Source organism: Hibiscus syriacus, unplaced genomic scaffold, assembly GCF_006381635.1.
Source record: "Hibiscus syriacus cultivar Baekdansim isolate YM2019G1 unplaced genomic scaffold, ASM638163v2 tig00005246_pilon, whole genome shotgun sequence".
In the NCBI taxonomy this organism is placed as follows: domain Eukaryota; kingdom Viridiplantae; phylum Streptophyta; class Magnoliopsida; order Malvales; family Malvaceae; genus Hibiscus; species Hibiscus syriacus.
This window is the reverse complement of record NW_024062048.1, coordinates 40,066-53,786: the sequence shown is the minus strand read 5'-3', so window position 1 is coordinate 53,786 and position 13,721 is coordinate 40,066. Positions and strand designations below refer to the sequence as shown.

The 13,721-nt window shown below is 37.7% G+C and overlaps 3 protein-coding genes across 4 annotated transcripts; 1 reads left to right on the top strand and 2 right to left on the bottom strand.

Annotated features, from left to right (window-relative positions):
- Positions 1-988: 988 nt before the first annotated feature.
- Positions 989-2,897, top strand: LOC120198982 (2,3-bisphosphoglycerate-dependent phosphoglycerate mutase 2-like). Its single transcript, XM_039200212.1, has 7 exons — positions 989-1,187; positions 1,282-1,505; positions 1,586-1,704; positions 1,850-2,006; positions 2,090-2,191; positions 2,287-2,406; positions 2,774-2,897. The coding sequence occupies exons 1-7, from the start codon at positions 989-991 to the stop codon at positions 2,816-2,818; spliced, it is 966 nt and encodes a 321-aa protein (XP_039056143.1). The 3' UTR covers positions 2,819-2,897.
- Positions 2,898-3,329: 432 nt separating this feature from the next.
- LOC120198980 (phosphatidylinositol transfer protein 3-like) lies at positions 3,330-6,704 on the bottom strand. Of its 2 annotated transcripts, XM_039200209.1 has the most exons (6): positions 6,600-6,704; positions 5,697-5,789; positions 5,400-5,576; positions 5,030-5,128; positions 4,415-4,657; positions 3,547-3,969 (listed from the first exon to the last, which is right to left on the bottom strand). In XM_039200209.1, exons 2-6 carry the CDS (start codon positions 5,769-5,771, stop codon positions 3,547-3,549), a joined length of 1,017 nt encoding a protein of 338 aa, XP_039056140.1. In that variant the 5' UTR covers positions 5,772-5,789; positions 6,600-6,704. The 2 variants fall into 2 exon arrangements, with proteins under 2 accessions (XP_039056141.1, XP_039056140.1); XM_039200210.1 differs by lacking the exon at positions 6,600-6,704 and having other exon boundaries at positions 3,330-3,969; positions 5,697-5,846.
- Positions 6,705-8,165: 1,461 nt separating this feature from the next.
- On the bottom strand, positions 8,166-12,252 carry LOC120198984 (DNA-binding protein SMUBP-2-like). The gene is made up of 6 exons (XM_039200213.1): positions 11,968-12,252; positions 11,526-11,786; positions 10,625-10,709; positions 10,108-10,182; positions 9,170-9,699; positions 8,166-9,062 (listed from the first exon to the last, which is right to left on the bottom strand). The coding sequence occupies exons 1-6, from the start codon at positions 12,250-12,252 to the stop codon at positions 8,610-8,612; spliced, it is 1,689 nt and encodes a 562-aa protein (XP_039056144.1). The 3' UTR covers positions 8,166-8,609.
- Between the last annotated feature and the right edge of the window lie 1,469 nt (positions 12,253-13,721).

The window sequence follows — 13,721 nt, the reverse complement described above, 5'->3', positions numbered from 1 at the left end:
ACAAAATTTACGTGAAAAACACCTAAATAATATAGAGTAAACACCACGGGCAACGGTAAAAGAATTTCACTATGAGAAAATAGGAATTACAACTTCTCTCGTTCTATCAAGGAGAAAACAATGATAATTCTTTCTTGATAAAAAGGAGAAAACAACTCTCAAGAAACTCTCTAAATTCTCTAGTATTGGGAGAAAGCTAGAATGATTTGGGATGGTTTTGAAGCTAAATGAGCTAGGGTATTTATAGTTGAAGCTTAAGGACTAATCTTATAAATACCATAAAGTTTAGTGACTAAAGTTTGTAATTTCCCATTTAATTTTCAACCATTGTTGCACCTAATTTTGACATTGTATATTCGGTGCCTAATTTGGTGCCTAATTTGGACCAATTTCCAGCCGCCCAAAGCAGCCATTTAAACATATAGGTCCAGGAGCCCAGTTGCTTACATTTTCCAGAGTCCATTAACATCACCCCAAACATGACCATAATTAATGAAAAAATAATAGGTTTTTATTCAAAGAATAAATATTTTTTTATATAATAATAATTACAAATACTCATAATACAAGTTCTAATAACTATGACCATAACTAAAGATTTATAAAGTGTTATTTGATTAATAGGTGATATATATATGTTCAGCTGAAGGAAAAGGGTAACTGTCATAAAGATGGTCCAAACGTGACCACATATGAAGAAAAAGAAGAAACGTGGAAACAACTCATGAATATATCTCTTTCTGATGATTAGTTGGTTACTTGTTCAGCTAACATAACCGTTTGAGGGGTTGGTTAGTTTGTTAAAGAAATGGTTATAGTTAACAGTTGCAAAGAAGTCACCAAGTATAAGAAGGGATCGTTGATTGTTCAGAGATACAGTTATTGAGGATAAAAGAAGCTTCTTTTTGTGTATTACTGTGTGTATTGATTACTGCCATTATTAGTTGGTGCTTGCTAATCTTGAATTTTAAGAATGGCCACCAATGTTATGTTGCAGCAAGCAGTTGGAACTCTCCAGCCTCTTAGCAGTTGTGAAATTCATTGCCGAATTGGGAACAACTCAGTGAGGTTTCCTCCCAAAGATCTCAAGGCAAAGAGAGGGTCTAATTGTTTTGGAGAGAAGGGATTCTGTGTAATTCTAGCCTCTGCTCTATCTCCCTCTAATGAAGAATCTCTCAAGAAATCAAGTAAGCCAGCCAGATCATCTGCATACTTTCGTATTTAATGAGTGAAATGCACCATTCATCACTAGTTTGTGATATCTTCCTGTGTTCATTACAGATGAGGCAGCTTTGATACTGATTCGCCATGGGGAGTCTTTATGGAAAGAGAAGAACCTGTTTACGGGTTGCCTTGATGTACCTTTAACCCACAAGGGAGTGGGGGAGGCAATCGAAGCCGGCAAGAGAATCAGAAACATACCTGTTGACATGATATTTACGTCGGTCTTAATTCGTGCACAGATGACTGCTATGCTAGCCATGACACAGCACCGTGGCAAGAAGGTAACTTGAGGGAAAACTTTTGTGAATGAAAGAAACTTTCTTTGGTGACTGATAACCTATTGACATTGTCTTGTTCGCAGGTGCCTATTTTCACGCATGATGAGAATGAGCAAGCAAGGCTACGGAGTCAAATACACAGTGAAGACGCCATAAAACAATCAATTCCAGTTATAACAGCTTGGCAACTGAATGGGAGAATGTAGACACTTTTTCTTTTTACTTTGTTTCAAGAAGAATGAATGATATTTGCCATTGCTTCTTTTCTGATTGCCCTCTTTACTGTTTGTCTCAAATTTTCTCAATCCTCTTGCATGTATGATTCATGCACTATCTTCTCTTTGCAGGTATGGAGAATTACAAGGTCTCAATAAACAGGAAACTGCATATAGATTTGGGAAGGAAAAAGTTCACGACTGGCGTAGAAGTTACGATATACCTCCACCAAATGGCGAGAGTTTGGAGATGTGTGCTCGGAGAGCTGTTGCATATTTCAAAGATGAGGTATATATATGTCAATTTGTCAATCTATTAGGCCTTAGATAAGCCACTTATTTGGAACCCCAATCAACACAAGCTTTGCACAGATTAAACCCCAACTTTTATCTGGAAAGAATGTCATGATTGCTGCGCATGGGAACTCATTAAGGTCTATTATTATGTATCTTGACAAATTAACCACACAGGAGGTATGAATCCATTTCTTTGTTCCATTCATGATGTTTTCAGTTTTCATGGTGCTCTTGCTTAAGGCTACATTTCTTCTGTATTCTTTATGGGACAGGTTATCAGTTTAGAACTATCGACGGGGATACCCATGCTTTACATTTTTAAAGAGGGGAAGTTTATTCGAAGGGGAAGTCCCATAGCATCAACAGAGGCTGGAGTTTATGCTTATACTACGGTATGCAACTTCCTCTCAGCATTATCATTGATCAGTTACGAACCTGTGTGTAAATCCATTCACTCTACTGATTCTAAATGCATTATTTTGCTTCAAGTAGCATGAAATTGCAGTATCATAGAAGCTCTGCGTACTTCTTTTGAAAAATCTTTTGGTTGTTCAAACCGGTGGTACAAGTTATAAGTGCTTTTCATCATCATATGATATGTTTATAGTCCATCTTTACCTCTCATATCTCAAGCTCAAAAGAAAATAAATGAGAAGAGTTGCAGTGTCTTGTTGAGGACTTAATTATGATTCCTTTATCTGAAATTATTAAATATTAATTGAGAAAAGTAGTTCTACTTGCTATTTGCAATTTTTGCAGAGGTTGGCTCAGTACAGGCAGAAACTAGATCAGATGCTCCATTGACATTTCTGTTTCCAAGTATAGGTAGCATCAAATTCTGGCTTTTGTTTTTTTTCTGTATATTAGCACCCCCTTGCCAACTGAAACAATTCCCTTCTGTTTTCCAGGAGAATCTGTTTGCATTTTCCATTTACATCTACAATCACGCTGGTTCAGACCAATAACTCAGAAGATTAGCCGCGTCACAGTTGATTTTCCACCTACATCCGTATAACTCTAATTAGGTGTATCTCTGAGAATAATATTGAACATTCAAACCCTGTAACTGATGTACAGAAATAAGTACTTCCCTTCGTCTTTGTATTGAGAATATACGGAATGGGAATGTGCCTTTTTTTCTTTGAATAATCTCTTCGGGGTTCCTATTAAACCCATTATAGAAATAGTTAGAATTTTTGTCTTTCATTTGGAACACATGATATTGATTTGGGATGAAATAGTTAGAACTTTTTACAGAAGCAGTTTTAAAATTTTATTGAAGATCAAAGACTGAACTTGACAAGGATGAAATAAGTAAGCTCTTGTCAAGGGACAAAGTACATTAATTGAATTGAAAATTTCATTCAACAGAAGTTCAGAACGACATTGATGTAAATTGAGAGGAGCTTTACTTGTCCTGATGTTTCTAACTAAAACAGCAAAACAGCCGGCATAGCTGCATATGGTCAGATCATCGTATACCTTATTACCTAACCCGAGGTTCGAAACAGAAGATTGAATCTCTTCTATCTCTAGTGAATTTCCCTGGTGCCATTATCATTGCCTTCATTAACCAAGAGACTTCCATTGGGAGAGAGGGTTTCAGAGTCAGAAATATGATTAGGGGAACCGTCTACCTTGCCATTGTCAAAAGCATTAGAATCTGAGTTCAAATTGATGGAATTCAAATCAACAGGAAGGGTTGGAATCTGTTGCGGCGGAGCTGCTGATGGAGGATTTCCCCTTGTCCAGAATCCAGGCATCCTCTTGTCATCTTCCCGCATCCTCTCAGCATAATGACTGATGTTGAAACCTGAATCATCATTTCCACCAAATGCAGATTCCAGCTTCTCCATATCAAAAAGGTCCTCCATTATTTTCCTGCTACTGGGATCATCGGAGTAAACAAATTTGACTTTCTTCTGAGTCTTGGGTTCTAGAAATGGTTTGACCACCTGTCAAGAAACAGATTCCCAGAGCATCAGATGTCTTACAATAACAAAACAAACTGGAACTGAACCCAGTCTAGCTTATCTCGAGGCAACACATAATCTGTAAAAGATGCGGTCTTGCAAAGAGCCACCAAACTTGCATAGATAAAGCCTGAATCTAAATGGAATGAATAATTTCATATTTATGTGGACATGAAAAGCAATTTATATAGACAAAAAAAAAACCTAGGAGTGCTGAAATGTTTCAAACTCGCATTGGCTGAAAACCAAAAAGAAATATAAAAGTTGAAAAGCTATATTAATCAGGATCTTTTCAAATCTGCAAAATCTGTATGCCGTGTATAATCAGGTATGCATATTTTTGGGACACCTAAAACTGGTATGTTTAATGTTCTTTAGGAAGAAAGGAGAAAAAGAGAAGGCAGAAAAAAATCTCAAAATGGGCTACCTTCCAGAATGGTTCAAAGAACTTGGGTGGGTTGTATAGTATTGCCACACCTAGGCGCTCCGGATAGTGGTCTTGTAAAACATGAGCCGTCTCCCGTGTCACCTTCATTGATGTATGTGACATGTTGTAGCCATTGAAATCAATCAACCAGACCATCTGCTCCTTGTCTGGTGGAAAATTTAAAATTGCATTCTCCATGCAATAAACCAAATACCTAATCTGGCCTTTAGTTGATTTTGTGTTCTGCAGTCAGAACGAACTTAACTAAGTTGCCAAGACTAATCCATGTGCAGCAAAGTAATATGCTTACTAATCTGTAAGACACTGTTACATTGACCTTTTGTTTGGACTTGCTAAATTCTAAAGTGGTGGTGGAAAATCCTATTTTACTTGGGACAAATATGGGAACCACCATGACCAGAAAATCATAGACTACTAGATTGGGATCTATCTTATGTATTCATCAATTGTTTCTTCGCCCCCCCACCCCCACCCTGGTTGTAGGGTAATCATCAGAGAAAGCTGTGACGCCTTTCACTCAAAGTAGCTTTAATTTTTGTATAGTACCAGATCTACAAATTGCACAAGTAAGAGGCAAAGGGAGTCAGATGGAACCTGGCAACTAGGTCTCATGACAAGAACTGTTCTTCCATGCTTGTCTGCATAATTTGCTCTGTAGATCTTCCCTGTCTCGGCTTCATGAGCAATCTCTTCCTATACCATACAAAAAGAAAAACATTACTCTTTAAGGTTAAATCCATAAAAATTTTCCAATTCAACAAACCATGTTGAATGCACGAAACTAAATGCAAAAGAATACAACTGCTAAGAAAAATCATCAGACTACTCATTGCCAATAGCCTAGCACCCTCAGTTCCAAGATAAAATGAAAAACCTGTTACAAGCAGACTGTATGGGCCAAATTCCGTGTGAATTTGGTATTCCCTATTCAAAACTACTTATAGGAAGATGAATTGAAGCATACCCAGCGGATCTCTTCTGGTTTATATTCTGCTCTCCATTTTAAGGTCTCTTTTAGCATTTTAGTTGCCTTCTTGACATTCCAGTTCCGCGCCCTCAAATATCTAGCGATGGCTGCATCAGAACAATAAATGGCCAACTTCTCAGGCAATGGTCCTATCAACTTTCTTATCTCACTAATCTGCAAATATCAAAAGGTTATAAAGCTTTCCTCCCTACAACATATAAGTAGCTTTTGCTCACTTCACCTTTCAACATATAATCTAGGATAGGGATAGGAGACCATATAAGCGGAAGATACCTTTGCCTGCTGCTCTTCAGTTGTTTCAGACTTCTCGGAGCCATTTGAAGTGGATTTCTTCAGTGTAGCACTCATAGTTTAATAGATGTCTCCCTGAATGTTAACAGTTAAATGCTTCAGAAGTGTACTATTAGAATCATCAATCGTGTGGTACAAGCGTAAGCTTATGCAATAAAAAGACAACTATTATCTTAATTCAACAGAAACAAGAAATTGTATAAGATCATGAAGGATGAAGATACACTAAAGCTGAATAAAACTTCTCACTTAAGAAACCCATCTCTGTCAGTGTTGACACAGCTGACCAGACTGCAGTTCCCGTAGCCAGAGATAGACAAATGAAACCAATCTTAGTAATTCTGTTCCTTTCTTGCCCATTTAACCTAATCCAGGAATCGGTCTTCAAGACCCCATTTGGATCATAGCAATTTCTACCAGTCATCCATAAAGGGAACATGATTATTGAAAGTAAAAGAAAGCTTTATTAGTGAACGATCTACACGAATCACGATCAACTGCGTAACTTCAAAAGTATACAACTTCAAACCGATTGCAACTACGTAGAATTAGAAAGCCCAAAATCGTTGAGCCGTTGTCTAAGCTAATCATCTTCTATAGCAAGATATTACTGTAGTGTTGGATCAACGATGAAACAAGCTTTGTTTACTTACTCCAGTCCTCAACCCCTTTCTTCTTTCGTTGGTCCAACAATACAACGAATCAACGCAGAAAATTAATGTAAAACAGACGTCTTTAGAACCGAAACATTTCAGACCAAACAGAGACCAGTGAATAAATCACGTTACTTTTCACGTGATCACAGCAGCAGTTCAAAGTACATGAAATGTGAAGATCTACAGACCAAAAGCAAGTTAGAGGCCATGGCAAAAAGGAGCAACGAACCTGATTGATTCAAGGAATAATGGAACAGAGAATGGAATATTCAACTTCCGAGCGGTGTAAATTGGGATGGTAAGAATCATAGAGTAAAAGGTCAACCATCAAAAGAGTATGCTTTTAAAATAGGTGAGGTGAGGTGAGGTGAGGTGAGGTTCGTAGCTTTGATGGCTAATGTACTGGGATCGTCCTCTCATGCAATCAATTCAAGAAACCGGGAAATTCCGGGTGCCTGTGAACCCCTCTTTTTCTTAAGCTGTACTTTCTTGGCTGGAGGCTTCTTTTCTAACTTTTCTAGAATGGTTGTCCCAGGTGTCCCAATTTGCTAAAATATTGAATTTTGATATGTAATAATAAAGACCAAAAACAGTGCTTAAATTTAAGTTTAATTTTGATATGCATTAATGACAAAGTTTATTTGAAAACTAAAATATGTGTGTGTGAATAATATAGAAAAAAATTGAAATAAATCCTTTTAATTGATTAAGACTATTAATGACGTGGTAAAAATAATCTGTGAAATAATATCTCACAATGTTGAAACTGGAGCCTAACCAAAAAGATAAAGTCTAATAATTTGGAGGGTGGAATAGACCATTTACAGCAGGAAAAAGTTAGGGAAGCCAGACAAAGCACCAGGACAGATTAGGATACCTGCCCTTTGAAGATTTATCCCATGAGTAATGTCCCAGTTTTCCCTTGTTTTTAATTGGCTAGAAAAGAGAACACATAGCATCGTATAATTTCGCCTATTTCGCAGGTTTGTTAGAGTTTCAAATCTCTTGGTTTTGGATAGCAACGCCCACCAACTTACAATCCTGTCTGTGAGCAGGCACATGTCAGAATTTACAGAAGAACAAATAGTGTCCAAACAGGAGCTGGTTTTTAATAGAATGATAAAACGAAGCATTTGATGTTCATGTACGTACGAGGTAACCACTACAAAAATTATTTTTCCCGCATTACTCAACTAGGCACGGTAACCTGAAGAAATTAGTCAAAACACAGGAGATGATAACTGATAAGTAGTTGGTATCGTTTAAAACTTGGAGCCGTTATTTAATGGTTTCAAGTTGGAAACCAGAGCAGCTGGGCTTTTCCAAGCAGGTGGGGAAGAATTGTTTTGGGTCCATAGCCGATGAACCTGAGGCTGTACACACAAAGGTCAGCTACATGAGATTTCCTAACATCTGTATTCTCTATACAGAATTTTCGAGAAATGCCCTATTTCTATCCAAGTCTTTTGCTTTTTAAACAGCATAGGGAATAAAAGCAAAGAATTCGAAGGTAAACCAAATCGTATCCTGTGAAACTAAAAAATTATCACCTTAGGGCACCTGCACGTTCAAGGAATATATACGGCAACTCCCAATGATGTTGATTCTACGTAAGTCTGAAAATGCATGCCCCTTTACAAATCATTAGTTATCCTCTGATTTTGTAAGCATTTGTCAAGTAGATTAGATTAATGTACAACGCTTTCTTCGAATATGACTGATCTAAATGAATTCACATTCCAGAACTTAAGTCAACCGTGCATTCCTCATATTGTGGAAAATTTTAGTTTCAAAGGGATATTGGTTGGGCGGAACGATCCTTGATGCCAGCATTCAATTCCTGGATTAGACAGGATTAACACACCGATCCCATATGAAATTTAACATTAAAATGTTGTTCCATACCATGGACATGATATATTTCTTACCTTTGAAGCCTGTAAAGGCTAGTGGGTGGATCTAGGGTATGATTTCATATGTCCTACCCCGAGATCATCCACCTCCTAGCAGGAATCAGTCTCGAGGACTGGCTGAGTTCGTTGGTGACCTATGCATATCCCTCTCACCTTATTCATCTGGGAGCAATCATCAGACATAAGCTTGGCACCAACTCCCCACAAACTGTTTCGATCCTTGGGGAGCTAAGAACTATTCATAAATTTCAATGCAAGGATTATAAATAAAGTTCTGCTCACAGGATCATGTGCAAAAAAAAGTTCAAGGACAAAACAATTAGTTTCTAGGAATCTCTTTTCCCCATTGTACCAGCAAAATTTTGCTTCTTCTGTATGCCATATTGCCAGGCATCTATAGATTTGTCGGCTGACTGATGAATATCATCCAAAGAAGTCTCCAGCGGTGGCTTAAATGGCCGATAATTCCCATTCCTAGAAAAGATTGTTGTCCCTGACTTCTCTTCATCTTCTGATGGTGTTCCTGACCTGGAGTTCATGTGCACGTCGAGTGACCTATGTCTTGGTCCAACAGATCTTAAACCCCTCAAGTTAGCAGTCTTAACCTGTGATGGAGAATAACCAAGTCCCCTTGGCCCGGAAAAGTCTTTGGGGAGCAAGTCTTTTGTGAAGTCCTTGGAGAGAGAATCCATGTCCATATAACAATTCCTAGCTTTGTCATCAGCAATTAAGGCTGCCCAGTCATCAGATTGCACCAGAGCACTCGCATTACCCATAACCTTTTAAAACATTAATGTCAATTCCAGAAAATGACACAAGGTAGTTTAGAGAATGATCTAAGCTAGAATGTAATAGCATATAAAGGTTAGAAGAAAGAATCTCATACCCACATAGCCCTTCTGGCACGAGTAAGAGCAACATTCATTCGACGAATATCTGCAACAAAGCCCACCCCATGATTTGAGGCATGGACAGAAGACATACTAATAACATCACGTTCCTGGCCCTGGAAAGCATCGACAGTATTAATATATAAATCTCTTTTCCCTTCCTCTGTTCTTAGAACACTCTCAAACTCACGTTGTATGTATTTCAATTGCATCTTATATGGTGTTACTATACCTACTGTGATTCTTGGCGCGCCCAAAGATTTTGATGTTTTCTGTAGGTACTCGTACAAGCGCAAGCACAACACTGCTTCATGCACATTCTGATATGAAACAGGCCCACCTCTATGGGATTCCCGGCCACGGGTAATATCATAAAATAAATAAGGTTTAAGTAAAGGGTCCTTGTAGTAAACCTCGTCAGGTAAGCTGACAACACTTCCACTATCAATGAGACGTCCTTGATAGAAGTACCGGGATGGGAAATCCCTAATTTGGGGATGCATCCTATATTGAACAGATAAACCAACTCACCCTCACTTATTATTGATCCCATTTTGATTAAACTATTCGGGATCATTTACAGGGAGACTCTACTTCTCTGTCTGATGCATTAAAATATGCCTCTGGTTTTGAGATGTGATTGTTCCCTAGAAAATGGTCCTGTAAGCCTGTACGATGTAGCATTTGTTTTGACAGGAGATACTCATGGGCGGATGGTCCCCGCCTAGAGGGCCGAGCAAAATAAGGGTTGGTTGGTGCTGTTCGGAATGTGAATAATACTCATGGGAAGATGCTTTCAACATTTCTTATAATAATATATAAATCTGATTCCCCATACTGATGACCTTGCGGGAGGGAGCAGATTTATCAGGTGTTTGTACATTAGGGTTGTTGCTTGGATCTCACCCATCATCATTACTGTAAAAAAGATTACTTCCACCCGACTGAAAACAGTGAACCATCAGATCTAGTATTCTCCCACTAAGCAAATGTGAAAGCACAAGGCAGCCTGGCGCAAAGAACCCCAGGAATTGTAATTTATAAAAGTTATAGAAAGAGACAAGGCAAATGCATACATTAACTGCTTTTAGTTGTATTTTTGGACTTGTTTAACCCAACGATGGGGGGCCTGTTCCACCATTTCCAAGTTTTGTATCATGATCAAAATTTGACTCAGAAAAGGGTCCCCATTCCCCACGTTTAAAGCGCTTCAACTTTACTAGTACTGTGTGTGTGTGTGTGTGTGTATATATATATACATACAGGCACCTGGACTTTGATTGATAAGGTGATAATTGGTGGATGAAGATGAAGACGTTTCTGTTTTTTAAGTCTTGAATGGTAGCTTAGTGCTTCTTTTTTATCTTGTACCTAAAAAAAAGATGAGAAATAGAGCCTGCATTCCCTTATAAATTACTTTATTGACTCATGTAATTATAGAGCCAAAGCACTTGAATCTGGAACGACTTTGCTTTTGTCACTAATATGCATTATTGCCCAGAAATGCACTGGCGTCAAAGCAGGGAAGAAAGGCAGCTGGTTCCAAGAATTAATCAATCTCTTACGTTTAAATCAAAGCATGTGGAAATCACAGTCCAAACATTTACAACGCAAAAGTCAGATGAGTTAATTGAATCCCCGTTGTTATTTCATAGAATTCTTGCGTCAACAGTTAAACTTTGAATCTTAAAAGAGTTCAGAAAGTTTTATTAAATTAATCAATAATTAGAGAGATCCCTTTTTAATTTTAATCTTGAACAATGGAGAAAGGCACACTATAATGATCTGTTTCTGGTTAAGGAGTACATTATGATAAAATCATTGGCCTTTTTGATACCTCTGTATTAAGGTGCTTACACATGCAAATTCCATATGAACAAATTTGTATTAGTTGTGCTACAGTTTATCTTTGCAATTTAATTCTTAAGTTATCACTGTTTAGAATTACATTTTAAGACCAATGTTTATGTGAGGATGGGAAAATCATTGGAATTGATTTAAACTCTGCTAGTTAAATGTTTAATGATATATTTATCTTAGGGATTTTGATATTGTTACTTCAATAAACTTTGAAGGCTGAAAACAGGAAAGAGTTGAGTTCATATGAAAAACACATTATTTAAGATGGGATACTTTGTGATGTACAAACACACTTAATAATTAACAACTTGGCTTACGTACTCTTTAGGAGGTACATATAAACTATCCATGCAATTATGCCGAGAACCAAGACAAAGATCACAAGTCCAGGGACGACACAAAAACACCATTTACTACTACTATTCCTATTCCTATCTGGATTGTTTGTTCTGCTATCACTACATTTTAGGAGGGCACTTGATCTCTAGGGACCTGAATAATGTAGGTTCCTGCCATAAAACCAGGCTTGGGTTGTGGGACTTCAATTCCAACAGTTCCTTGACGAGAGTTAGGACTATTGGTGATGGTAGGCAATGTAGTCCGCTCCTCCATAGAGAGATGGGGAGCGGTAGAGAGGAGAGGCAAATGATGAAGCAATATATAGGGCGGCGGCTCAGTTGCATGCATGTTGGGGACAGTAACAACTGAGAGAGGATAGGATTGATGGCTTTTGGTGGATCCAAAATTCAATTGCTGAACTATTTTTTAGGGAAATTACAAGATCAAACTTAATGAAGGTCGTGACTCACTAGTGGACTGGACTGGATGCCTGTAACACTTAATTATTTATCCAAATCAGACCAATGGGTTCTTGTAATTGAGCCTGTCTTCAATCTTAGTACAAAGTCCAAGCCAACTGAATTTATATTCATACTGGACTTTTTTTCCAAACTAATAGAAGCAATGATAATTGATAAAAGCAGTCAGATTGTGGCGCAAGCACTACATAAATGTTCATGGAATATTTAGACTGGACTGATAAACAGGCTTCAATGACATTTTGCTGCCTATCGTTTTGTGGAATAAAACAATCGGTAAACTCTCGATCATGGCTATCAATCCCTGAGATGCTAACCAAAGTCGGGTTTCCCCACCCAAAATCTTCATTTTCATCGATAGTATTAGTTTCAGCCAACTGCCTGAAACTATAACACTGCATTTCCTTTTGAGAGCATTTCTGCAATATCACTGAATTGCTCTATTGTAGTTTTAAATGCTTGCAGAAGATCATCATGCAGGGAATTATTAGCGACACTTTCTGCTGCTTCTGTTACCAGATAAGCCAACTCAGTTAACTTTATATCTTCTCCAACTGCTTATTTGTCGTAATTGAAAACAAATGCAGATTCCCAATTGAATAATCTGGTAATTGGGGCTTCGTTTTTAGTCTAATATTCAATGGTTGGCATAAAACAGTTAACTATACAGTATTATAGTGCCATTTCCCTAGTTTCACAGTGTCTTCGACTAAACAGACGGTGGGACAGTTGTGATTATTGTTAGAGTGAAGCAGATTTCCTCTGAACCTTAAATGATCAGTTTTCTTAGTACCAACATTCTCTGTTCCAATAACAAAGACTGTTGGTACATGTTACAGAAAATATAATGATAAAAATGATTGCTTCTGAGCCGTCTTCACACCTTGAGAATCATATGGTTTGCATTATGAAAGAAGGGCCACTCTGTTTAAAGTATAGTTACATAAATTAATTAGTTGTAAAGGGAATAAAGATTTTTCATTAAACAAAAACGCACAACCTCCTACAGGGTGGCTGATGGCCAAACACTTTTTCTTAAGAAACAATCGTGATTAATTAGTAGGAACTAGTTTCGCATCAACATGAAACCTTTTCTGATGACAAATTAATAACAAGAACAAGAAAACCAACATGAAGGCAACTCTCTTAATCTGATTCTATATTATTTTCCAAATTTCCGGAGAAGCAGGTGATTATTTCTGGAAAAAAGAAACCATAACAGAAAAGCAGAGTGTAAACGCGTACAGAGTAGCTAATTATGATGTTGGGGTTCGTAAGAAAATGTGTTGCTTACCCCACTACTATATCTCTCCAATGATGACTATAAATGATAAAGGAGAGATTTATAACAGTATTCTCTATGCTTCATGGAAAGGAAAGTCGTAAGCATAAAGCTAAAGAAAGAGTCTAATCCTAACGCAACGCAAAGCTGTTTAGTGGATGGACCCCGTGCTCTCGAGTGCATTGCATTACTCATTATATCTTCCCAACCTTTTCTTTTAACCTCCATTTTTTCGCCCTATTCGTTAATTACTTTCGGCTACGCTTCTTTTTCTCCCAACTAACCAACTTACCGTATTCCTTTGTTCCGAAACACTATGGGAATTAGTAGTTGTTGGAGTTATTTATTTCTATGGGCACTATGGCCTATGGAATAGATGGAATGGGCTCACAACTTGAGCGTATGAAACAAAGAAGAGAGAAAGCAATGGCCAAGAAACAAAGCTTGTGGGCTTTAACTCTTTCTCCCCTCCCCCTTTTTTTTTTAACTTTTTTATAATATGTTTAGGGAAAAGAAGAGTGAAAGCAATGGCTAAGAAAGAAGTTCACTTGTGAGCTGTGAACCCCTCTTTTGAAAGAGATCAGAAAG

Bases quoted from the DNA above. Each gene is read 5' to 3' on its own strand.
- LOC120198982 (XM_039200212.1), top strand. From the start codon at position 989: ATGTTGCAGCAAGCAGTTGGAACTCTCCAGCCTCTTAGCAGTTGTGAA. The intron at 1,188-1,281 runs GTAAGCCAGCCA...TGTTCATTACAG, and splicing joins AGAATCTCTCAAGAAATCAA to ATGAGGCAGCTTTGATACTG. The intron at 1,506-1,585 runs GTAACTTGAGGG...TCTTGTTCGCAG, and splicing joins CACAGCACCGTGGCAAGAAG to GTGCCTATTTTCACGCATGA.
- LOC120198980 (XM_039200209.1), bottom strand. From the start codon at position 5,771: ATGAGTGCTACACTGAAGAAATCCACTTCAAATGGCTCCGAGAAGTCT. The intron at 5,577-5,696 runs GTATCTTCCGCT...TGATATTTGCAG, and splicing joins CTGAAGAGCAGCAGGCAAAG to ATTAGTGAGATAAGAAAGTT. The intron at 4,658-5,029 runs GTTCCATCTGAC...TTCTGACTGCAG, and splicing joins TCATGAGACCTAGTTGCCAG to AACACAAAATCAACTAAAGG.
- LOC120198984 (XM_039200213.1), bottom strand. From the start codon at position 12,252: ATGCAGTGTTATAGTTTCAGGCAGTTGGCTGAAACTAATACTATCGAT. The intron at 11,787-11,967 runs GTATGAATATAA...AAAATAGTTCAG, and splicing joins TAGTTTGGAAAAAAAGTCCA to CAATTGAATTTTGGATCCAC. The intron at 9,063-9,169 runs GTATGAGATTCT...ATGTTTTAAAAG, and splicing joins GTGCCAGAAGGGCTATGTGG to GTTATGGGTAATGCGAGTGC.